Raw genomic sequence first — 23,684 nt, 5'->3', positions numbered from 1 at the left:
TGAAATGGCTCTGCTTCAAGAGGCATTTTGCCCTTAGGACGGACTTCATAACAGACCCTCTCTATAAAACTGAAAAAGCATAGCATCACCCAAGAGCACGCAGAAAAATCTGAACATCATACAGGGCTGCCAGGCTTTCTGGCCTCATACCCCAATATGTGAGTAAAGAAAGAAGGACCTAGCCTTCTTTCCTTAAAGCACGCAGGCTGAGATTGACCATTTCTCTTTCCTTTTCCTGGAGACCAGAGCAGAGGACTGAGCAGGTGTTAATACTCTTGATGTTATCATCCAGCCATCATAGGTAGCCTTGGTTTTATCTTCATTCCAGACTGTCTTTACTGGCAAGTAACATCATATCTACATGGGACAACATGTTTGTACCAACCAGGAGAAATCACTGAACTTCAGTTTAAAAAAAAAAATTACCATCACTTATTTGCCAGAGACTGATCAAGCAACAGATTACATCAACTTTTGTTGGATAATATTTCCAGTTATTGAATTTCTGTTAGAATACAATTATTTTCTTCTTTGCCCAAGTCATAAGCTCAGTGATGCTGATGTAAATTAAAAGAGAATCCATGGTGCTCATTGGTGCTAATGTAAGTTAGAGGAGCTGAGGACAGAGGCAATGAGATGCATCCTAATAGATTTGACATCAAAAGACAAAATTCAGCAGTTTTATAATATGGTTTATAAACAGCTTATTAAAAATATGAATTGCTGACAAGTGAAGTTTAATATTGTGATTTCTATAATGCTTGGTTGGTTTCAAAAGCAGTTGCAGTACCTGAAAAATTTTACTTTATGATGCAAGGTCATTTAAGTGGGCTTTTATATTCCAGCTTTTCTTTTAGATTTAAGATGAAGTTAAGTGGAAATGCAACAAGAAATCTGGTGTATTTTATTAGATTTGTTGTTGCATTTTTTTATTAAAACAAGTTTATACTGCATGTTTAAAAACACATCAAGAATTTGCTCCTGGAATCAAACCTTGTATGAGAAATATCAGCTTGTAGAGATGACTTTCATAATACTTGGCTTAACCCTGATAAGAGTAATTACATGCCATGGCACATGTTTGTTCTTTGTTGAGCATGATAGTAAGAATGGAAAAGGGCTGTACAGAGGCAAAGAAAAGAGAATGCCTGGAGACTTTTAAGGTGAGGCTGCATCAGGCCCTGGGAAACCTGATCTAGCTGTGGTGTCCCTGTTCATTGCAAGGGAGTTGGATTAGACAGCTTTCAGAGGTCCTTTACAACTTTAATGAGTCTATGGTTTTACTATTCTTTAAATGACAAAGGGATTTTAAGCCTCGATGTATGCAGAGATTACTGTACTCTGAATATAAAACAGATCTGTGCAACTTCTTGAAAATTTGGCACCAAAGTTATATTTTAATACTGCACAGAGGGGTCAGGAAGAAAACAAATTGTACAATATTTTATAAATTAAATTTATAAATCATCTTGCCACCTGTTACAATTGGAAAGATTAACATGGTGGAAGGGTGATACAGGAATGTAACAGCAAAGGGACCAGCACAGTAGGATAGTATTTTGTAAGAAAAGTAAAGGTACTTACCCATCTCCAAAGGAATAGGCTCACAGAAACAACTCCACAAAGGAGAGATCTCTAACCAGAGATCCTTCCCCAGTGGCAGTCAGCCCTTAAATGAGGTCTAAGAGAGATACAGCCAGGCTCCAACCCTTATGGTCATGCAGCTGAATTGCCTTCACCTGTGCTCCCAGGGCTGTCCCGGTGCTTTCCCCAGGTGCTCAATCAGTGGTTCAGGCCGATTCAACAGTTCCCATATACCACCTCTGCAGAGATTAATACATTGGTCACAACTGCTGGAGTCTCTGAGAAAGTACCTGGATGGTTTGGGGGGTTCTACAAATGAAAAAATGAGACATGGTCCTAGGTACTAATTTTCTACTGGCCATAGAGTAAGCCTGGCATATATGAAATGAAAAAATGAGGCTTCTGGTAAAGATCTAGTCTCATTCAAAATGCCTTAAGTACTCTTTTGATTTGTTTATAATTACAATTCTTGGAAGTCTGGAGTCTTTTACTGTTGGGGATGGAGGTCTCTGAGGGCAAGCTGCAAGAGAATGGTCTTGAAATGTGTAAAATGTACATATCTGATATGTTCCTAATTCTTTTGAAGAGAGATTCTGTTGAAAAAAAAATGCTGCCAAAACACACTGGGAGGACAGTACCTCATGGATTTATATATATATATTTGCCATGTTAAGAAGTTCCACAAACAGTCACATAGATGTAAGGTCAGTTGGGCAAGTAGGTTTAGACTGTAATTCAGATCGAGCAGGTCAATGCATGTATGTGTTAGAGCCTGATGTGTGTAAACAGCACAGTGGTGGGCATGTTACAGCTAAGAAGCGGATTAGGAGGATCCACATGTGAGTAGTAGCTGCACACACAGAGTTTCCCAGACCTCTCCTAAGCTTTTCTGGGGCTGAATCAACCAGTCGTGCACATATATCATATTATGCATGGTGTTGGTCTGTCCTTTTATTTATATTGATTCCATATTACCTGCTATAAATTTTGAGTTTGAAATGATTAATCATCTCACTGCCTTCTGCAATGTCCTTTCTATTTTGCAAGACAGATGTAAATTCAGTTAGCATGAATATGCATAGAAATGTAACAAACTCCTAATAAACAGTGGATGCCTGCTGACATCCCAGTTTGGTTTTACTTTCTGAAATGCCACTCTGAAATGCACAGCACTAATTTTACTGAAGGAGTTCTTGCACATGTATACATACAGGAAAGCTACTTCTCAGTCATTCCTATTTGTCCTAAACTCTTTGAAAACACTTCTGCTTCTGAGGATCCCCAGCTAGCATATTCCCCATAAAGATTCCTTCCAATTTCAGGGGTATGTCAGGGTTTGAAATGAAGACACCTACTTGTATTTACCCAACTGCATCAGCAAAACATTTCTTTTGCTGTTCAGCAGCTGCAGCAAATGCTTAATGACAGACTAATGGTGACTCCCAGTTGTGCACAATGCACTGGGAGTGCAGCTTTTCCTGACTCATATTGCTTTTTGCATCAAGAAATGTGTATTTGGATAACTTCTGACTTTTCTCTCAATGAGAAGAGTTTGTAATGGCTTCTGCCTGCATCAACACAAGCCAATCCACTTTGTTTTAGTTATAGCAAAATACAATTTGGTGCAAAAGAAATCCAAGATGGATGCAAATCTCCAGTCTAACTGTCTGCATAATGCACACCTATGTTTTGTATTTCACTGATGCTCTTCTCAGAGTAGTAAGCTCTATGTGTAAGCATATCCTCAGGTCTTTCCCTGTGATTGTCATTCTGTTTTAGCAAATTACCCTAAACCATATGGAACTGTCAGAGAGCCTTTCACTCATCTCCAAAGACCCTGAAATCTGATTGTCTTCTTCTTAACAGATGTAGATATCACTCTGAAGCTTGAAAGGAAGGACTAAAATGTTGTGAGAACTTCACATGGCAAGTCAGTGAATGCCATTTGCATGCCATATTATTTCTCAGACCTGAGGCACTCTTTTAAAAATCTCTGGATGGAAGCAACACAACTATCCCTGAAGTGTTACTTGTTCTCCTTGATCTAAGGTGTGTCTTGCTTAGAAGCAAAACAAGCATGGTTCCAATAAAATAAACAAGCTCTAAACTACTAGGAAAAGATCTGCTCATTTTTTAACATAAATGCAAAAGGCTAACATTCCTGGGCAGGTCTTTCCAATTTGCAGCATATAGTGAGGAACATAAAAGATAGATGGAAAGTATCTGAAAGCAGAGTTTGTGAAGGAATTTTTAATTAGAAAAAAAGCTGGGTGAAAATTCACACCTTCTGCAATATTTAAGCCAACTACTCTCTTGCTACAGTAATTGTTACCTGTGATTAGTATCTCAAGAAAGGGATTTCACCCAAGCATAGCAGATTTCTAGTAAATATGTTTAATATGCACATACATATGTGAAGAGAGAGAATGAGTTCTTATTCAAGCATGAGTGATAGGAGAGTCAGACAAGGTTATAATAATTTGTTATAAAAAATAAAGTATAGCTATACTGAGGAAAGAAAAGACTGGTGATACCTGGTTGATCCATTCTTTCTTTCTGTGAGTCCTTAGTGAGATTTGACTGTTTGCTGTGTCCTCACTTACTATACAGTAACACTATCTGTTTCTCTGGTCCTAGAACAGCTTACCTGAGCATACCACTAGACGAGTGTTGGCTCTCATACTTTGTTATAGAGATGTGATGCAGAGAAGGAAAAATGTGAACAGGAGGCCAAATATTTGCTATAGATTGTGGCTGCAGAGATCAGTAATCAGAACAGTACCATCCAACTGCTATTGCTCTAGCAATTTCTAGTCAATCTTTTTCTCCTTTTCTTTTTTAGTAGGTTAAAAGCAAATAAAATGATTATAAGCAGTAAATGAATAGCCGGAGACATTTCTTAACACTGGTGAAAATTTACACTGACTTTTGATTGCCTTTTTATGATGCAAGTATTTTGACTCTGGGCAAACACGGATATCCTGTGGTGTTCCGTGTTGCACACCCTGATGAGTGTGCCTTCAAATTAACCAAGGGCTGCAGTCTGCAAAAATCAAGTTTTGATTCATGTATAAGGCTGTTTGTTTTTTTTTTAAGCTTTCCACAAAGTTTGCTGTGCAACTTGAGCTTGATGTTCAAAACATGCCTCAGTGTCATTTCTGTTCCCCAGTGTGTCAAAAGCTAACATAGTGTATGCAGCCCTGCTTCCTCTAATGTCTGGTCATGGCATCAGCATCCATCAGAAATGGAGGACCCTGCTCCTGGTTTTTAAAGTCATGTGCAGGTCTCTGCTGGTACAAAGTAAGAGGTTGTCACAAATTTTATAGCCCTAGTGCTATTTGGGTCTCTGGGTCATCACTTCACAATATCATGAAGAGAAAGTATTAAGCAAAATTCAGTTTTGGGCTCAATGCTACATGAAAACAGAGTTGCTCAGAACTAAATAATAAAATAAAAATTAAAAAAAAAATATTTGGAAAGGCTGCAGAGTTCCAAGTTTTGAAGATTTAAACCAGTCTCTGTGAGTCTTCTCTGAGAGAAACAAAGTTTTTTGCAAATGTTCCTAAACTGCCACTGTCAGTCAGGCCATTGGGTCTAGTTAAGCAGACCACTAGCCAGATTGATTTTTAGGTACTGAGCACAAGAAAATATTATTAAGTCAGATATTTATCTATGGCATGTAACTGTGAAAATAACAAAAGTGACAGACATGATGTACAGTTACAGCAGAGAAAACAAAGCCATTGTCATGAAAAATAGGAAGTGCCAAGTAAGAAATGACTCAGTCCTTGCAGTATTTCAATAAAATTGTCTTTAACACCATGCTGTACCTACATACACAGATGCAGAGCATGAGGATAAGATGTCTGAATTTGTCTCACAATCTCAGGGCAAAAGAAAATCACTAGTTAAGGGAAAAAATAATAAACATGGTTTAAGCACTTCTAAAAGGTGCTGTGCTGGCATACCCTGAATAGCAAAGTGCTGGAGATTAAGCACAAAGTGGATAGACAGACATTCCTACACCGGCATGGTAATATGCCTCACTCTGGTCCCAAGAAACTGTTCCACCTAGGGATGAGAGCTTTTGGCTGAGAAGAGTGGACAACATCTTCTGCAGCCCATCACAGAATCAAAGAATGACTGAGTTCAGAAGGGACCTCTGGGTCCACCGAGTCCAACCCCCAGCTCAAGTAGGGCCACCCAGAGCATGCTGCCCAGGACCACATCCACGCAGCCCAGAAGTCCACACATACACATCAACTACTGGGCAACTGCTGGGCATAAATCTCTTCTGGCTGGGCTGGACCAGCTTTGGCCTAGTGACCCGGGGAGCTGCTTGTATCCCATTTCTAATCCCTTGAAACTAAATCCTCTCCATTTTCAGCACCCACAGGAGCACACCATTTCCCTGCTTGCTGGGCAGCAGTGCAAGCTGCCCTTGGCACTCCCAGTGCACATTGGTAAAGGTCATTTGTGGCCATCACCCATAGACAGCAATGCCTGCAACCCCGACACTCAGAAAAAAAACACCTTAACCTGACATTATTGGTGGGGTGGGACTACATAAATGCCCAAGGACCGAAGCACAACAGCAGCTTGAGTGGAGAAAATGCATCCTACATGTCTTCACAGCTCTTATCAACAGCAAGGCAACTCGGCTGAAATTCAGCTCCTTACTCCAGCATTCTTCTCTGCTGTCATGCTTGCTCTCATCTTATCTGAAAAGGTATTAAACAGATTTTCCACAGTTTATTTTTATCACATGCTCAGGTTTTCCCTGGAGCTGTGATCTCCAAACACAACTCAAGAACTGATCATGCTTAAGTTGGAGATCTGGGTCTCCCTGCCTCAGCTGTGCTGAGTGGCATTACCAAGCCCTATTGTGTTTTGGGAGACTATGCACTAGGAAGACATTTCTTAATGGTGAAGGGATCTGCCCTCTTCTATGCTTAGGGTGGGAGTTTGAACTGTCAGTTAACACTGCTCTTGAGGAATCAAAGATCTCTCACTTTGGTGGGAAGAGAACTCCATAATTCCACTGTAATTTATTTGCTCTCACCCTTCTTAAGATAACCTAGTCTGCAATACATAAGTGACTGCGGGACAGTGAATACTGCTTGAAAAGAGAGCTAAGACAGGAAAGGATTTATTCTGTCTTCTTGCCTGTAGTGATGTCTCTTCCCTCAAAATACTAGTGACTTCTTATTGCCCTGTCTGCTTGCCACCTCAGCAGAGTCCAGCAGCCTGCTGAATTAGGTAAGTGTACAGTTATTTTTATCTGAATTGAATGTTACATGTTTGGATGGCATGTTGTGCAAGAGATATAGTCTGGTGTCATATGACATTCTGTCCAGACACTTGTCCTAAATTTAGCTCTAAATTTAACCTGAAAGAAGTAGGGCAAATAATTAAATGTCAACCCTGCAAAACAAACCTGTTGCATTGTGATTTGAATTTAAAGGAAGAAGAAACCTCTCACGTGTGCTCAAAGCAGTCAGTGTAGGACAGCTAAGCTATTTCAATGACAGTATAAAGGAGAGATAATTTTATCAGAGCTTTAAACACTGTAATTATTACATTTGAATTTGACTGCACTTCAGAAACAGCACTAGGTAAATAGAGATCGTGGTGCAGTGTCCTTTAGCACAGTCTATTCTGGTTCTTTGGCTGCTCTCATCTGCAAAGCAAGAAATGATTCCCTTGCTAGGTTGGCTTGTGCAGGGGAGCAGGCCAGTGTTACATGGCAGGAATCAGTAGGGATGACAGCTTGTCCCTTGCTTCGAGTTGCTGAGCCTGATGGTGGTGGTGGCCATTGTTTGTCCCAGTCCAAGCTGGAGCTCATCCTAAAGAACAAAGGCTTCCCACTTCTGCAGCTGTGCACAGCAGGGTCTCACTCTGCCTCCACTCCAGTAGCCTGGCACATGAAAAGTCATAAATGAATTCCTTGAACTTCACCATGCTGAAAGGTATGTATATTTTGCAAGCTGTTGATTTTAGATAGGGCCATCTTCTGGTTTTCAAGGGCTTTTTATGTGTAAGAACAGTAAAATATAGGCAGATCTGTATCTACCCTGTTCTCAGTCCATTTACAGCAGTCACAGTAGTTGGAAACCATCAGCCTTCAAGGAATCAGATGCTACCAGAAAAAATACATCAAAAACCATGAATGAGCAGAGGGAGATTTTGTTCTGAAATTAGTCTATGGGATAAAATGGAGAGGTAAGCTCCCACTGTATATTTCCACATGTTACTTTAAAAAAAAATGTAGAAAAGCTAGTTTCCCATCAAAATCTCTTTGACTTTTCCACCATTGCTGTTTCAGAGTCATTGTTATTGCAGGACCTTGCTTGTGCTTCACGTTGCCATTATGTCCTCTCGTTGTTCTGCAAAAGCCTCAGAGCAAAGGGGTTGCAGCAACATCTCTGAATTTTATGGATTTTGTAAAGGTCAAGAAAAAGAGAAGACTTTCATTAAAATTCTTACTAACATGCATTAGAACATAAAATAAATGATATTTGCACAGCAAAGGTTAACTAAAAGATAATGTTTGTGCTTTCCCCCTTCCTCCAAGGAATATGTATTTGTTTGTGTAGTCTTCAGGTTGCATTCACGCTGTATGAGGATTTCTTGTTCTCTTCTGACTGATTGCTCTTTCAGTTTGAGTCAGCGGATGTGACCTTAGGATGACATTTGCAGAGAGGCAGTGGCTGCGATGGCTTAGTTCTTCCAAAGCTCTCTGTCAGGGCAGTTTCTGAGCTGAGCCATCAGATATCTCAAATGGGGCTTGTGGCCCTAGTATGGCATGTTCCCTTTGGTGATCATATCATGTTTCTAGAAAATTGATGGCTCTGTTTTTATTTTCTGAGGTGTTAAAGCTTTCTGCGAAGAGGCAGTTGTACACTGCGCAAAATTGCACCCTGACTTACAGATGAGTTAGGAGCCATTGGAGTGGGTTAATTCCCCCTCTGAAAAGGCAGTTATGTTCTTAGTAGAGTAAATATTTGCAGCAGTGAAGTACTAAGGCAGCAGAGTCAGCAAGGAATATTATATATTGTATTCCCTATCCCTGGGCACGTGTGGCACTTTGCACCTTTTCCCATACAAGTCCCTCTGTCTCCTTGTCTCTCTCAAGGTACTGTGGCCAAAGCAATCATTAGTTCTTGCAAAGGAAATTGAAATTGAAACTGTCTTCCCCCGTGGGAGTTTCTGTCTCCTTGTTATTTGAACATGGGTTGTATAGCAGGAGGTATGGAGAAGCTGCTTTTGCTTCTGGCATTTGCACTTAATCTTTGGGAGTGTCGGATGGAAGCACAGCATGGCAACAGTGAATGAAAAGCAAAGCTCTGCTTTCTGGAATATGATTGTGAAAGATATAGAAATGTGAATCCTAGGTCTGTAATCACAATGAAATACACTACCCAAAATACCTCACTGCCTTTCTACAGTGAAAAAGCTCAGACAAGTTATCCAGGACAAGGAAAGGTCCCAGAATACCAAGCACATGTATCAGTACGCTGTTCTTTATGCTGTTCTTTGACAAAGTACTGTGGGGATTGCTTTGCTTTAAACACAAGAAAGTTACGTTAACAGGAACCTAATCAGGTAGCTGCTATTCAACTGCATAATGCAAGAGGTCTCCTTGGCTGGATCATATCTGTGTGCATTCCACAGTTATTACCTTCACTGCTCAAAACGTTAGGTATGAATGACAGGCAGAAACAAAACGGTTATCTACTGGAACCATGCTCTCTGCCCAGGGATTCTTTTTGTCACAACTAGTCAATATTTTCTTGCTCTCAGAGCAGACATCCATGAGTCAAGTGTTCGGGTGCAGCAGAGTTGGTCATTGTTGGAAGTTACAGGCTAAGGATGAGGATAATTAGTATTGATGTCCGTTCTTACCTGCATTTCTTCAGGTGGTGCCAAATGTACTGCCAGCTTTGCACACAGAATGAGTCTAACAGGACTGTTGATCTCCTCAGATGGACAAATGAACTTTGTTTTTTCACCAACTTTAGTTGATTTATTAATCTGTGTTTTAATACAAAGCACCTCTTACAAGAATTAGTTCGACTAATGGAGGTGGGGGCTGTTAAAATATCCAAAAATATAACATATTAAATGTACTTTCCTAACCTGATTTCTGCTGACTATTTTTAGGAAACATGAAGAAAAAGAGAACATTGTTGTTCATTTAGTCATTTTCTATTTTTACATGGTTGTTCTTTGTCTTCTCTCAGATTGAACTCTTTTTTATTGCTCCCTGTTTGTGAGACCCCAGCTGACTCCCCCGTCAGCATGAGTTGGCTATTTCCACCATTTTCTATTTAAAGAGAAAGCAAACAGAACTAATATGCAATGTCTGAGTTTGAAATGTGTCCCGAAAAATGGCATGCTTTTATGTATTTATTTTTGCAGGTGATGTTTTGTCATCTCTGGAATGTCTTGGGGTTAAGCTGAAAATGCAGATTCATAACCAAGTGAGTCCCAGTTGAAATATTAACAAATCTGCTGCAATGCTAATAAATCATAATGATAGTTATTATTATGTTTTGGATATGTTGTAATAAAGACACAACATTGTTTTATTGAAAAAAATATCAACTTCCAAATGTATGATTTCATGACTGTACAGTAATATTTCTGTAGCAATATTTCAAACTTCTATGAGCTCTTCTGATTATATTGAAGTATTTCACAGGTAGGGTAGCAATTAAATAAAGTTCTATTTGTCAATCTCTATCCATATAGGTGGTCTCACTGGCTTCCTCTGTGAGAATTTCTGGACTCATCTCTAAAGTTAGTATGTTTGACTGTTTCCACTCCAGTAATGACTCAGAGACTCAGAGGACTTAAATGATTTACTAAAGACAAAACAGGGAGTTAATGGTATCTGAAAATAGAACTTCTGAAGCAGAGTCCTGTGATTTTATTGGAAAAGGGTCCAGCAGCACTCATAGGTGCTTCAAATACATCAAATCCCTGTTGCCCACAGTGCTGCATTCCTCCAGCAATAGGCACTTTAATGTTGCCTGGTCTGTCCAGAATCATACACTGAGACATGCATGCAAGAAGTGCCTGTATGGTTGTTCTTCCATGCTGGAGCTTCTGTCTCACTTGTCAGCTAGATCTGGAAGTCCTGATCCATGACCTACCAGCCTGTGTTTTTTGGCTTGCTGAAACAAGTAGTGGGGAAGTGGCTACAGCCCTGTTCCTTGCTGGGTAGGTATAAGAGACACCCAGCTTCATGCTGTATGTCCTGCATGTCTCTCTGCACATACACAAATATCTGATGTGCCCCACAACTTGAAGGGTTTGATCTGGTTAAAGCTGAAGAAAAGCAAGGCATAGACCATACTTTATGGTGACATAGTCATCATTTCTTATTTGTTCTAGGATTCAGAGTATGTTTCACACAGATTCTGTGAGAGAAGAGTGCATTGGACGTTACAAGGAAACCCAGGAGCATGAGAGAGAGAACTGGAGAGTGCTAGGTGTGAACAGCTGCTGAGACCTTGAGCCCAATGTCTTTTTTTCTAATCAAACATCTCATACTGGAAGATTCAGGCACCCATGCCTTTGCCAAATGTGAAACTACAGTGAAGTATCAACATTTTTTCTTTAGTTCAGTGAGTCATCATGCAGGCCGTAGGAATGTCAAGGGTGTGGATCTGATGAGAGCCTGCCCAAAGGCAGGCAGAAGGGTTAAATCCGGGAGATACTCAATCTTGGTTTTAAACCAAGACAATCTTAAAGTAGTATCAGGAAAAAAGTGCTGGATTTTGTTTAAAAGTCATAGGGCATCGGTTGTCATGCTGCTAGGATGGAGTTTCATTCTCGTGCTGTCGCCATCCAGGTCTACTTTGCCTTAGTAACTGCTGAATGTTCTTTGGATAAAGTAATTGCCTTGCACTGAGGTGAGGGGCAGACCATTTAGTGGGCAGCAGAGAAAGGGAATGTGTCATGTAATGGTCATCATCTTGTGCTGGAGTGTGTCAGATTCTGTCAGGCGTGGAGAAGGAATGATGCAGGTCCTGAAAGGCTCAAATGCAAAAATAGTGGTTGGGAAGAGATCACATATGAGCAAATGATGTGGCCTTGCTAAATTGGTTCCCTTCCAGATTGCTCTTGCTAAGCCATGGATGGGGTTGTTTACACAGTGATGGGGGAGTACAGCTGAGGCTCAACTAGGTATTCTGAAAGGAAACAACCTGCTGTGATCTAGGTTTTGTTCTCTTTATATGTAGTGTTTTGCCACAGGAATTAGTGAACTAGCTCAATGAAAAAGGACAGATATTGTTTTGATTCTGTATTATACTGTGTTATACTTTATTCACAGTATTAGCTGGACAGATACAAAGTAACTGTCCCAAATTGAGGATTATCCTCGTGTTTCAGATAATCCAACAGTGTCAGCTCTCCTCTATGTGCCTGACAGTTCCCTTGGGAAAAGGTTACCTCTTCCTCAGACGGTTTGCCAAACCTGGGGACAATGTCTATCATTTCAAAATTACAACTTCAAGCAGTCTGACAGAGGGACATCTTCCACATTTAAGTGTTTTAAGAGCAGTTCTATTCTAGTAATAAGCTCTAATAAATATTTCTAGAAACAAGTTCACAGCTGCTTTTGCCATCTCTGGAATTCTTGAGTCTTGAATTTGTAACCTTAAAAATACATGAGCCACTGTAAAACATAACACGCACAGTACTGTTTGCCTAATTCATTTAACAAGTAGAAGCTAAAGTGAAAGTAAATTGAACTTCCTTTTCCCCAAGTAAATAAAATTCTACAGGACAACATATTTTACTTCAAAATTATATGGAAATTTCTTTTTTTTCTTTAGGTTCCAGAAACATGTCCTTATATGGTCTACTTGTCAGGGACAATAAATAATGATGTAATAGAAAGGTCAACTTTGTGTCATTTAGCTACAGGATGCTTGATGAAGTGAAGTTCCTCGCATTAATGCAACAAAGAAGAACTTTATAATGGGTAAAAGTTGCTTCAGTGCATCTTCAAGCAGGAAATCTGAGATTCAGAACAACTTATATTTTGGCTTGTATTCGCTGATCATGGGGTGATCCAGAAATAAACTCCAGGCTTCAAAGCGAGAGAGTTTCAAAGCTGTCCTGCAGTTGATCGAAACATCCAGACAAGGCAGGGAGATGAATACCAACGAGGATTTTCTGAATTAAGACTATATCAAGAAGATAATTCATTTCAATAATATCGTAACTCTTTTATTTGAGAACTAAAAGGTAACACAAATATGCATGTTTTGAATTTACTTAACATTTTCAGTGTCAGTTTGCTGTTTATGCAAATACTTCTTCCTATAGCAGTTTGTACTGTTTGTAACCGAACACCCTAACAAAATCATCTGAGTTTGTCATTTCCTTTTGTGGGTGTTTTGTTTTTGTTGTTGTTGTTGTACTGATCTGGATTTTTTTCTTGTTGTTCTTTCCACACAAGCTGTAAAACTCTCACTGGAGTTAAGCAGAACTGTAGCTCTGTCATTTCCTCATTTTTCTTCTACTTATCAGTAGTGCTTTTATCTTTGTTGCTTAGAAAACTTACTCATAACTGTTGTTGTCGTAATTACATTGTAAGGTATGATAGCATGGAAGACAGTGAAAGAAGAAAGATGACATCAGCAAATTATTTCTTTCAGTTATAAATTTCTGGTTGATACAACACAAAGTTAATATTGCAGTGATTACTCTATGAATTAATGCTTTCTGAGAAGAAATAAAAGCATGCAGGTATATTCATTTCCAGTAAAGAATTTGCACAGAATCAGAACTTCATGGCATCATAACACATGCCAGACTGATAGGTGACCTGTTTTGACAGCTGGGGCTGAACGAGGGACTTGTTTGCTCAGAGGATTCCTTTGGGATGCCTGGCTTTGCTCTCCAGCACAGAGCTGTAACTTGACCGGTTTGCATAAGCTGTCGTTACAAAATGTTTTTGCCTGTTACCACAGCTGGACAGCATGAGGTGTTGTTCTTCTAGTGCCCCAGCTCTGACAGATACGATGGGCATTCAAAATGTGTCTGTTTTTGAAACATCATTTGTCTTCTGGCAGTAGTTAAAAAATACACTTCAAAAATACCAGAGATTTGGTTAGAAACTGCCCTAAAATGAAGCAAAAACATGAACACTTTAAATGCTGTAAATTGGTCTAGTTTCCATTGTCAGCAGAGATCTGGCCTGAAAGATGTAGCAGTAAGAGCTGAAGCGTAGGCTTGGTTTTATGGAAAGACTTCCAACTGTGTTTACCTTCCCTTTGTATACTCCTGCTTCCAGAAGTAAAGGCAAACATAGGGAGTGATATCCACAGAACCTGGGGCTAAATCACAGCTTGCAAAAGGCAAAAAAAGCAAACCATTCCTCTTCTCTCCCTTTTATAGCCTCTCAAAGTCTTGATTTTGTTTTTAGAGATGTAGTTTATCACACCCTATGCCATAAATGCTGAGATTCTGTATAGAGTTACAAGTTGACTGGGATAAATGAAGAGTGTTGGTAGGCAGAGTCCCTGGCTCTGCTCCCTGATGACCTCATCACTCACCTGCTACCCTTCTATGATGGCAAGAAGCAAGTCTGATAATTCTACTGCCTGGGCTATACTGAAGGTTTTAAGCTCAAGGAGGGAAGGGTTAGATTGGACATCAGGGAGATGCTCTTCACAGAGAGAGTGATGAGATGCTGGAACGGGCTGCCTAGAGAGGCTATGGATACTTCATCTCTGGAAGTATTCAAGACCAGGTTAGATGGGGCCCTGGGCAACCTGGTCTAGTAACAGATCTGGAGGTTGGTGGCCCTGCCTGTGGCAGGGGTGTTGGAACTTGATGATCCTTGGGGTCCCTTCCAACCTAAGCCATTCTACAATCTACATTCTATGAAGTAGAACAGGCAGCCTTGCTTAGCTTTTCTCTGAAGAGATGCTGTCTATATGGACCAGTTGTTCCAGATGCTAATAGTGTCAAACAGTGCGGTCCTCCTTGTTCAAAGCCAGCTGTAAACCTCACTGTTTATTTATGTTGCATCAGGGATCAGAGGCCCATTCTCCCAAACACTGGATGTTGACAGAGCCTGCAGTACAAATATAACAGCACCCTAATTGTGTTTGCCTGTGGCTTTTACCACAAGGTGAGTGGCTTCAGCAGTCACCCTGTGAGCAGCACCTCTGGTTCCAGAACCACGTACAGCTGCTCATGGTGCCAGGCAGAGGATGGCTGCCCAGCACCTCCCTGCTGAGACCACTGCTAGGCTTTACCTGCACCCACAGTTCCTCTGTATGAAACAGACCTGAGAGCTACACTTAAACTCAAGCCAATTAAACTGAAGCTAGGAGAGCAAAGTTACAAACCAGGTGGGGCTGTTGTTTGTGTTAGGAGAGCAGGGTCAGGCCTGAGCTGGAAATAATGATGAATTTAGATCCAGAAGGTCTTGTCAGACTGAGCTATTAAATGGTTGCACAGGCAGTAATATCCTGTGATGTGTCTCTAATGAGGCAGATCACTAATGAGGCAATTCAGACCTGAAGGCAAGGTGTTGATTACTAACATAGGTACTACAACCACAGCTTTAAAAATCAGGTTCACAGTACAAGTGATGCAATGTGTTGCTCACGTGTGAGGACAGGCTCTTGGGCTGCCAGAGAAATGCAGAGGACAACTTGACATTAAATCCTCCTAAAAAAACCCGGGCTAGAGAAACAATTAACCCAGCATTTCATTTCTATATCCTGCTCCAATATTTCAAATTTACAATAGGCAGTATGGAAGCAAACAAGCAGAACCAAGATGAATTCAGGGAGACTGCCTTGACCATATCTTGCTTAACCGAATTAGTTCATGTATTTGTAGTAAGAAAGATTGATCTTTTTTTTGCACCTTTGGTACTGCAGATGGTAGCACCTGTAGCTCATTTTTCTCATGGGCTTTTGTAAAGTGGTAGTTGGTGTTTCGCTGCTGCCCAAGTGGTCAGGGTTGCACCAAGTGACTGTGCACAGCCCAGGGGGAAAAGATGGTACACACATGTATGGCTGCCACATCTCTCCTGGATTTCAGCAGCTTCTGACAGAAATTAACTCACATCAGAGCTCTGAGGTTTCACAGCCATCCACTAAGGAATCTCAACAGAGAATGGCTTCAAATCCAACTTGAACTGATATGGATCAGGATGGCTGAGGCTGTGCTTGGCTGTCTGGCATGGGCCTGAAAGTTGCTGTGGCCCCTACATGTGACCCTGACACCCACACCAAGGTTGTGTCATTCAAAAGAGCAACACTGAAAGTTTTCTCTATTTTGGGCCCCACAACATTCTGCGATGAGTCAGTAGTGGGAGCTGCTGCCAGCACTGTTGTTTCTGCATGGGGCTCCTGTCAAAATATTTAGACTAGTGAGGATCACCAACACATAGGGAGTTTCTTCCTTTCCTCTTCAAGTAGATGGGTCCCAGTTAACCTGTACAAAAGTAAGAGAGTTAAAAAGGAACAATCCCCAAATTCAAAAATGTTCCTTTAATTTCACTGTGCCTCAGCAAGGCAGGAAAGACAAAGAGAGGGAGCAAGATGTCCAGAAAAGTCTTTTTTACCTAGATCCAATGGGGTTGTAGAGGGTTACCTAATCCAGTTTGCCACTGCAGTACAGTCAGGATGCTGGTGGTGGGGCTGGAGAGGATGCAGAAGAGTGTTCTGCCCTAAACTCCTCCAGTGCAAGTTCCCCTCAGAGAACAACACTTTAGCTCCACTCTTGCCTCCTCCTAAGAGTCACTGTGCACCACCTGCATTGGGAGCTTTGGATAAGGTCCTGCCCTCTTAAGTGACAGCTTAGTTGAAGTCTCTGAGTCACCATCTGGGCCAGGCCCCTACATCTGGGCACTGCAGCTCTGAATGCTGCAAACAAGCTCGCTGATTCCAGCCCGTGGGTTTCACACAGCTGCAGAGCACCACTTACTAGGTAAGTATCTAGGCTGTGGGACTGTAAGCATACTGCCCAGCATGGCAGGAGCTGAACAAGCCAAGCAGCAGCAGAAGCTGCTGGAAAACAAGGCTGTGTGATGGGTTTTGGCCAGCTGCAGGTTAGAGGGCAGCCAAGGACAGGCACCAAAGCAACTGGGGCATGGGGCAGCAGCAACTCTTGTATGGGAGTTATCAGTGTTTTGATGCCTGGGCTCTGTTCCTTGGGACAGCAAGGGGTAGAGTAGAGCTGAGATCCACTGGGGTAGCCTTGAAAGGCTGGACAAAAACAAAACAAACGCTGACAAAAATGAATTGCATTATTTATCTGAACTGAAGGTTAAATTTTGGCAGTTTTCATGACTGCAAAATAGATTCTTCCCTGCAAAGAGTCATAACACTAATCCAAAATCTGCTGGGCTTCCCTTTCCCACTTCCTCTGGTGTATGCTTGAAGCCTGAAGGAGCTGTGAATGTGGCAAACATCACAGTTTCTGAGGTGAAATACTTAAATCTAAGGGTGGAATTTTTTCTGTCTTGATTCAAGTTCTTGTAATGCTTTAAACTCTGTATTATTTTCTTTTTCTGTTTCATTTTTTTTTCTTAATTTTGGTTAAAGAAGTGAGTGTGAGTGTCCTAATATAGTGCTGTCTGCTCCATATGGGGAGTTACTATTTCCCCCAGGTTGGGACTGTCATCTTAAAGAGCCAAGATTTTCCACAATTTCCCATGATATAAGCCCTTGTATCATGGACACTGATGTCCAGAATGCCTCCGGCATCTGAAGATCCTTCTAGAATGTCATAATGTATGCATTTTCTGTGCACACTGCATGGTATTATTACATCCCTATCACTGCTGAAAATTCAGTGGTTATTTGCCTTTTTTGAGTCTGTTTGATGGTGAGAGTATGCACTCATTCTGGGATTTCTGAGTGTTCCCAGGTGTTTTCCCCTTCTTTCCTTTCCAGCTCTCAACACCAGTTTTCAGAGGGTTTTACCTTAAATCTTAAGGCTGATGACCTTGAACTTTCCTCTGTGAACAGAAAAAATCAGAAGTGAAACTGAACATCGTCACATTGCTCTGCTAGATGAGTGAAACAAAGAAAGTCACTTCAAAGAATAGTTTTGCATGTTGCTAAAGTGATCCTCAGACAGGGCAGAAGAAATTACTGAGTTGCTTTACAGTGGCAGTGAACTTGCCCTTGCAGAAAACCTGCAGACAGACAAATTTTCTCCCATAACTTTCTGCCATTAGAGCAAGAAATAAAACAACAAAAAACATACAGAAAAAGATGTTCACTGGTGTTGTCCAAAATAAACTCACTTCAGAATTGTTTCTCTTTAATCTGATGAGGATTTCCTTTACCTATTTTTCTCTTGAATTGTGGCAACCAGGAGGAGTAGATAAGAACCTGCCTTGCTTGCAGCAGCTCTCTTCCCTTTTTAATCAACAAGCTCATCAGGTGTTTGTACTTGATAGGAAGGAGTTTGTTCACTAAGTTCATGTGCAGATTTGACTGATAATGTTCTCTCCCTGTTGAAGGATTTCTGAAAGATTTATTGGTCGATCCACCTGAAGCAGAGATGAACAAAGAACAAGATGTTTGAATTTCGTTCATTTTCCACATTTTGATCACCATAATTTTCTTTTACAGGACACAAAAAAAAAAAAAAAAAAAGACAAAAATGGCTACAACGACAACGAAGAGCCAAAGACAAACAATAAGCTGTGAGGAATATAGTCTGTACAGCAGCATGAGTGAGGACGAGCTGATCAACATGGCCATCCAGCAGAGCCTAGGGGAGGATCCGGTAGGCCAGGCAGCAGCCCAGGGCCACCCAAAGCCACTGGGAGGGGGTCCCAGCGAGGCAGCTGCCCCCAGCCGTGCCAACAGCCACAACCCTCCCTATCACCTCTACCCTTGGCAAAGGTGAGTGAGCAACAAATGTGCTGCCTGCCAGCTTCCTCTGTCAAAACACGTGCCCTTCTAATTAGCTTTGCCAAGCAGCTTCGTGCGCTTGGTCTGAGAGTCTGTCATTAGTTTAAAAGTCAGAGCCTGCTATAAATCCAGTGAGGTCAACAATTTACACCCTCACAGTGAAATGAAAATCAGCCTGGAGCTATCTGGTTTAGGCAATAAATTAAACCAGAAAGGGGCACTGCTGTGTGTTTTCCTGAAGTTAAGAAGCTCTTGCGGAAACCAGCAGCTCTCTTCTGCCATGCTGCACTCCAGGCTGCAGCTTTGCCAGGGAGGGAGCACAGTGTTTGTTATGGGAAAACATAGGAGAGAGGCCAAAAACCAGCATATAAAACAGTGTGATCTGGCCACCTTTTAGATGCTGTGGGGGATGTGGTTATTTCAGGTCCAGGTCTGGTCACAGGCACACCGCCCCTGCCAAGCACAGCTCCAGGCATCCAGCCATGCAGGCACCACGTAGCCACGTGGCAACTATGGAAACCTGCTGCCAAAGCAGGCATTCTACTCCTTTTTTTTCTTTAAAGGCTGATTTCTTAAGGAGAAGGAGGTTAGAAAAGGGAAGGAGGGCTAGAAGAGGGTGAAAGAAGGTAGAAAATCTCCCCATAAACAAGGAAGATGCAAAAATATCCTTTAAAGTATTTTTGTAATAATCCTGAAGAAAATGCAGATTTGTTCCTCTTCCTTTATCTCAACTCTGCTGCTCTTCTTGGATCCCAAGTCTGGGAAATGTGGGGCAATATGAGGAGCTGGAAGCATGCTTAGCTGCAGAACAGGGATGCTTTACAGTGTACTCCCGATCCAGCTGATCTCCTGATCCAGTGGCTTCTCGGGGTCATTGCAGTGCATTTGCAATGTCAGCTCTTCTGTGAGGACCTGGTGCTGTGCATAATAAGGACTTCCCCAGCCAGTTAGTCTTGTCCTCCTCAGGAGTCCTTGTTTTTAGCACAAAGCTGCATCTTCTGCTCTCTGCATCCCCTGCCTTTGCCTCATGCCAGCAGTGTTCAGCCTCCCAGCAGAGCCTTTGCAGCATTGTAGCTCCAGATTTGTAGTGCTGCTGTGCCCTTCAACCACTTGGTAGATACATGTCCTCCTCCGGCACCTGCTCAGACCTACTTGCGTGACACTTGGGGAGGTGATGAATGTTGCCTTGCCGTATGTCTGCTTCCTGTGTGGTGGCAGCAGGGTTAACCTCACTGTAGTCTTATATGGTCATTTGAATCCCCTGACGCTTCCTCAGAGGGCCAAAAATAATCTCGAGCTGAGAGAGCAGCTGAATCCAGCACAGAGCAAGCTGTGGCCATCTGCTTTTATTCAAAGCCCTGACCGGCACGCTTTCTCTCTCTGCCTCTGCGGATGCATGTCTCTGTTTCTGCTTCAACATGACCTGTTTCTCTTATTCAGAGTATTTCTCTTCATTTCATTCATGTCATCACCACACCAGATTGGCAGCCAGAGGCCGCATTCAGCCACCCAACGCAGGGGCAGCCTGGGCAGCCAGGCGAAGGTACGACGGCAGCCTCTGCAGCACAGCCCAGCCCATGTAAGTGCCTCCCCTCCTTCTCCTGTCCCACATCTCCCTTGCTCTCTTTTCTCCCTTCATAACTCTTCATCCCTCCAGTGCACGTATCCCCGGGGACTCTGGGTCATTTGACAGCTCTGGGGAAAAATGTGAAAAGCAATCTTCTACCACAGTATATAAACAAGGTGGGAAAGTCCAGGCTCTCAAAGTGATGTTTTATAAATGCTGCTGAATGCTACGCCCATTTGCATGGGGGTGGCCCAATCCAGTGTCTGGGTATAGTGGAAGTGTGCAGACCATGACAGGATTATTTCAGCCGTTTTCAAGACAGAGTAGATACAGACACCTGCTGTACCAAAGAGTTGCAGCAGCATTTTTCTGTGCCTTGCAGAAAAAAACTCCTTTCTAACTTTTCTATCTCTCAGTTTGGAACTATTTATTCTATTCAAGACCCTCCATGGATACATGGTTGCAGTGACTACTGCTCTACCAGTCCTCTTCCTTCTGTCTCCCCTCTTTACATTCTCCCCCATCTTTCCTTGCACCTGGGCTGATCCAGGCTCTGTCTCCTCTCTCTGCTGACATTGCCCTCCCTGATACTTGTGAAAGCCTCTCTGCTGGAACTTGGGGTCCTCATTTATCCCCATCATCTACCACCTCCCCTTGGTACCACGAAAATTGCACCCTCTCATGAACTGAAGTGCTCTGCACTTCTAGCATACCTTATCGTACTCTTCTGGGTGTGATGACTGGAAGGTTGATGGCTTTTCCTGCATCACATGGTTCAACAGATCTTGGTCCACAGTGAAGGCTGGGACTACACTGATAAACCAGTCCTCCTCTGTAAGAGCAGATGTGTAGCTGGAAAGCCACAGGGGAGCATGCTGGCAAAGCAATTTTAGGGCCCTAATCTTAGAGGCAGTCACAACTGATAGCTGAGCTCACCTGGAGAGATAGTGTTCCTTCCTGCTGCTTGCATCTCATCAGGCTGCCAGTAAAAGGAGAAGCTTCTGAACCCTTCTGTGCTCCTCTGAACCTCTTCAGCACTCAGAACTGACCTTGCCATACATCTCTTCTGCAATGAGTATTTATGAGCTTGGCTACTGGCCTTTGAAATGCAGTAATTCTTTTGATGAGCCCTTAAGGTTAAGATTTCATCAGAACTTCAGACTCATTCCATCATCCTAATGCTATTTTTTTTCTATCTCTGATGAAATCCAAGCAGCAGAATGTGTCGGTTATTTGTTATAACTGCCAAATATGAGACAGGCAGAAAACAAGAATTTCATGTGGAGATTCATTAAACTTTCTATACTGATCTGAAATTTACTTGGCTACAGCATCCACAGCCTGGTCCAGCAAACCCCTCTTCTTACTTAGAAATCATTTAAGGTCAAGGATCTCAACAGAAGTTTACTTCATTCAACATTTGAGGGCTCAAGCAGAATAATAACTGATTCTTCACACATTTTTAACCCTATCACCGATAAGATGTGCTGTCTGCTTTCACTGAGGCCTCAGCTAACATGACTCACTTTGCATTTGCTGTGTGCCAGCACCACCCAGGGGCTTCTGCCATACCAACCTTGCATGCAGTGACTCAGTCAGTGCTGGTAACTCCATCATGTGCCCAGTTGCAGGGTCGTGGTGAACAACCCAGCCTATGTAACGTGAACTTTTGCACAAAACAACAGATGGCTTCAGCCTCCTTGTGCCAGAGATTGCTAAGGATCCCCACCTCCTTTTCTCCCAAACACACCAATTGCTGATGTGTGACTGTGGCAAAATGCTGGATTTCAAGCACCTGTATAAAAATTACTTATCCCTTAGAAGCTAGCAATTTTAGCTGTAGTCCTCAGGATACTTTTGGTAGTATGAAGATGCAGCACAGTCCCCAGGATGTCAGCACTTCAGCTATCAAGAGATAAGTGTATTCCTTCTGGCCAGCTGTGTCCAGGATAGCAGCTATGTGCTCTAGCTGTTATCTTACCAGGTACCACACTTGGATTTGTCCAGTACCTTCCCCCTATTCAAGTGTAGCTATTTTTGTGACTCTGCTGTCCTGAGATTGCTGCTTCCAGATATAAAGAGAGAACAAGTGGCACCAAAGGAATGGTATCTTTCTCTATTCCTTGGCATGCTGCTCCTGCAACCTGCAGTAAATGCAGAGATTGTACCAATGACGTGGTTTTTTGGGAACTCACATGCATACTGAGCTGCACATATTTTTCTGTCTCTGGTCTCACCCTTCAATGGCATTCTAGATCTCCTCTCATAATCAAAGTTTCTGGACTTTCCCACTACTGTTGTCATTCACAGCCTTCATTGCTTATTGTATTCCTACCATGGCAGTGCTAATGCTCTTCCTGAGACACACACTTCCCTCCCCAGACCACAGGCTTTCCTAGGTTTTCAGCATCCTTACATATTTTCTCTCTGAAAATATAACCCATGTGGATTTTTTTGCAAGTGGCCATTAGAACAGGAAGAATGCTTTTTGCCTTGGGATATTTACTGCCCTGGATCTTGGCAATTTGCTGCCTCAAAATAAGGAAGCAGTGGCTGCATTCTCTTGGCACAGCCAAACAGCCTGTTGATTCTGGAAGGCACAGATCACCTCTGGGTCTGTGCAGGATGCAGGTTAGCAAAGGAAAGGCTTGTCAGAGAGAAGCCCACCTGCAGGGTGCTCATCATGCTTCATTTTTTGGTGGCATGCAGTACTCCATGCTTTTTCTAGGTTATCAGTGAGCCTCTTGCTAAGTTCCTAAAAGGCTCAGAATTAGATAACATCAAAAAAGATGTCTGGCTCAGCCAGCTTCTGAAAACAGACTTTCTCAAGGGAAATGAGAAGTACCTCTAGAACACAAGAACAAGATTAACTAAGAACTTCTTCTTTAAGGTTAAGCCACCTGCAAATCGAAACTAAAATTATCTACAGTGATGGAAAGGGGCAGTTCTTCTCTAAACTGAACTTGGTTTTGAGATATATGGAAATGTCTTGCCATTTGGTTCAGCAAATGGTAAGGTGATGTAATTATCACAACCATGGACAATGTAGAATTGGACTTACTCAACTACAGATATCTGAAATAATAATATTTATGTCAAAGTTTAGTCACATCTTCCTTATGTTCTATGGAAAGAGATCAGCACCTCCAGACAAAGATTATTCTGATCTGTTATGAATAATTAATTAGAGCAGATAGATAAATTTCACCTCCAGAGGCCCTATAGCTAGGTATAAATTCTTAGCATATGAGCTGTAGGAGTTCATTGTTTTGTTGAAATGATAAAATGATATTGCTGCAAAAGACCTCTCAGTAATGAAGGAAGCAGTAATCAGGTTTTAATGTTGTTTTAAAGAGAACTTGACCCTGTGGTAGCAGCAATCAGAGATGGAGATGAAAAAGAGATTTGCAACATGATGAAATCAGGAAAAGACCTTTCTGAACCTAATAAGGACGGTTGGTTACCCCTCCATGAAGCTGCATACTATGGCCAAGTGGGTTGCCTGCGCCTGTTGCAAAAAGGTCAGTGAAATTAAAACTAATTACAAAAGAAGGAAGAAGAATATGAGTAAGCCAAATAGCAGAATTAGTATCATACTAGTCCTTGTCCAATATTATGTGTGA

The 23,684-nt window shown here is 41.9% G+C and overlaps 1 protein-coding gene across 10 annotated transcripts in view; it reads left to right on the top strand.

Moving 5' to 3' along the window:
- ASB2 (ankyrin repeat and SOCS box containing 2) overlaps nucleotides 1-23,684 on the top strand; it is a 45,982-nt gene that overhangs the window by 5,438 nt on the left and 16,860 nt on the right. Inside the window, exons 1-10 of one of the 10 annotated variants that reach the window (XM_048947671.1) lie at nucleotides 6,123-6,313; nucleotides 6,783-6,843; nucleotides 7,413-7,553; nucleotides 10,006-10,067; nucleotides 10,339-10,386; nucleotides 10,984-11,186; nucleotides 12,432-12,846; nucleotides 18,210-18,485; nucleotides 19,975-20,073; nucleotides 23,416-23,582. In XM_048947671.1, the coding sequence (XP_048803628.1) occupies nucleotides 18,241-18,485; nucleotides 19,975-20,073; nucleotides 23,416-23,582 (511 nt within the window). In that variant the 5' untranslated portion in view covers nucleotides 6,123-6,313; nucleotides 6,783-6,843; nucleotides 7,413-7,553; ... (3 more) ...; nucleotides 12,432-12,846; nucleotides 18,210-18,240. Of the gene's footprint in view, nucleotides 1-6,120; nucleotides 6,314-6,756; nucleotides 6,844-7,412; nucleotides 7,554-10,005; nucleotides 10,068-10,338; nucleotides 10,387-10,983; nucleotides 11,187-12,431; nucleotides 12,847-18,209; nucleotides 18,486-19,974; nucleotides 20,074-23,415; nucleotides 23,583-23,684 lie in introns of those variants that run through there. The other 9 variants (XM_048947668.1, XM_048947679.1, XM_048947672.1 and 6 more) reach the window with 9 other exon arrangements.

This window comes from Lagopus muta, chromosome 6 (assembly GCF_023343835.1).
Source record: "Lagopus muta isolate bLagMut1 chromosome 6, bLagMut1 primary, whole genome shotgun sequence".
Classification (NCBI taxonomy): domain Eukaryota; kingdom Metazoa; phylum Chordata; class Aves; order Galliformes; family Phasianidae; genus Lagopus; species Lagopus muta.
The sequence above is the reverse complement of the archived record's forward strand: the minus strand, read 5'-3'. Positions and strand labels throughout refer to the sequence as shown.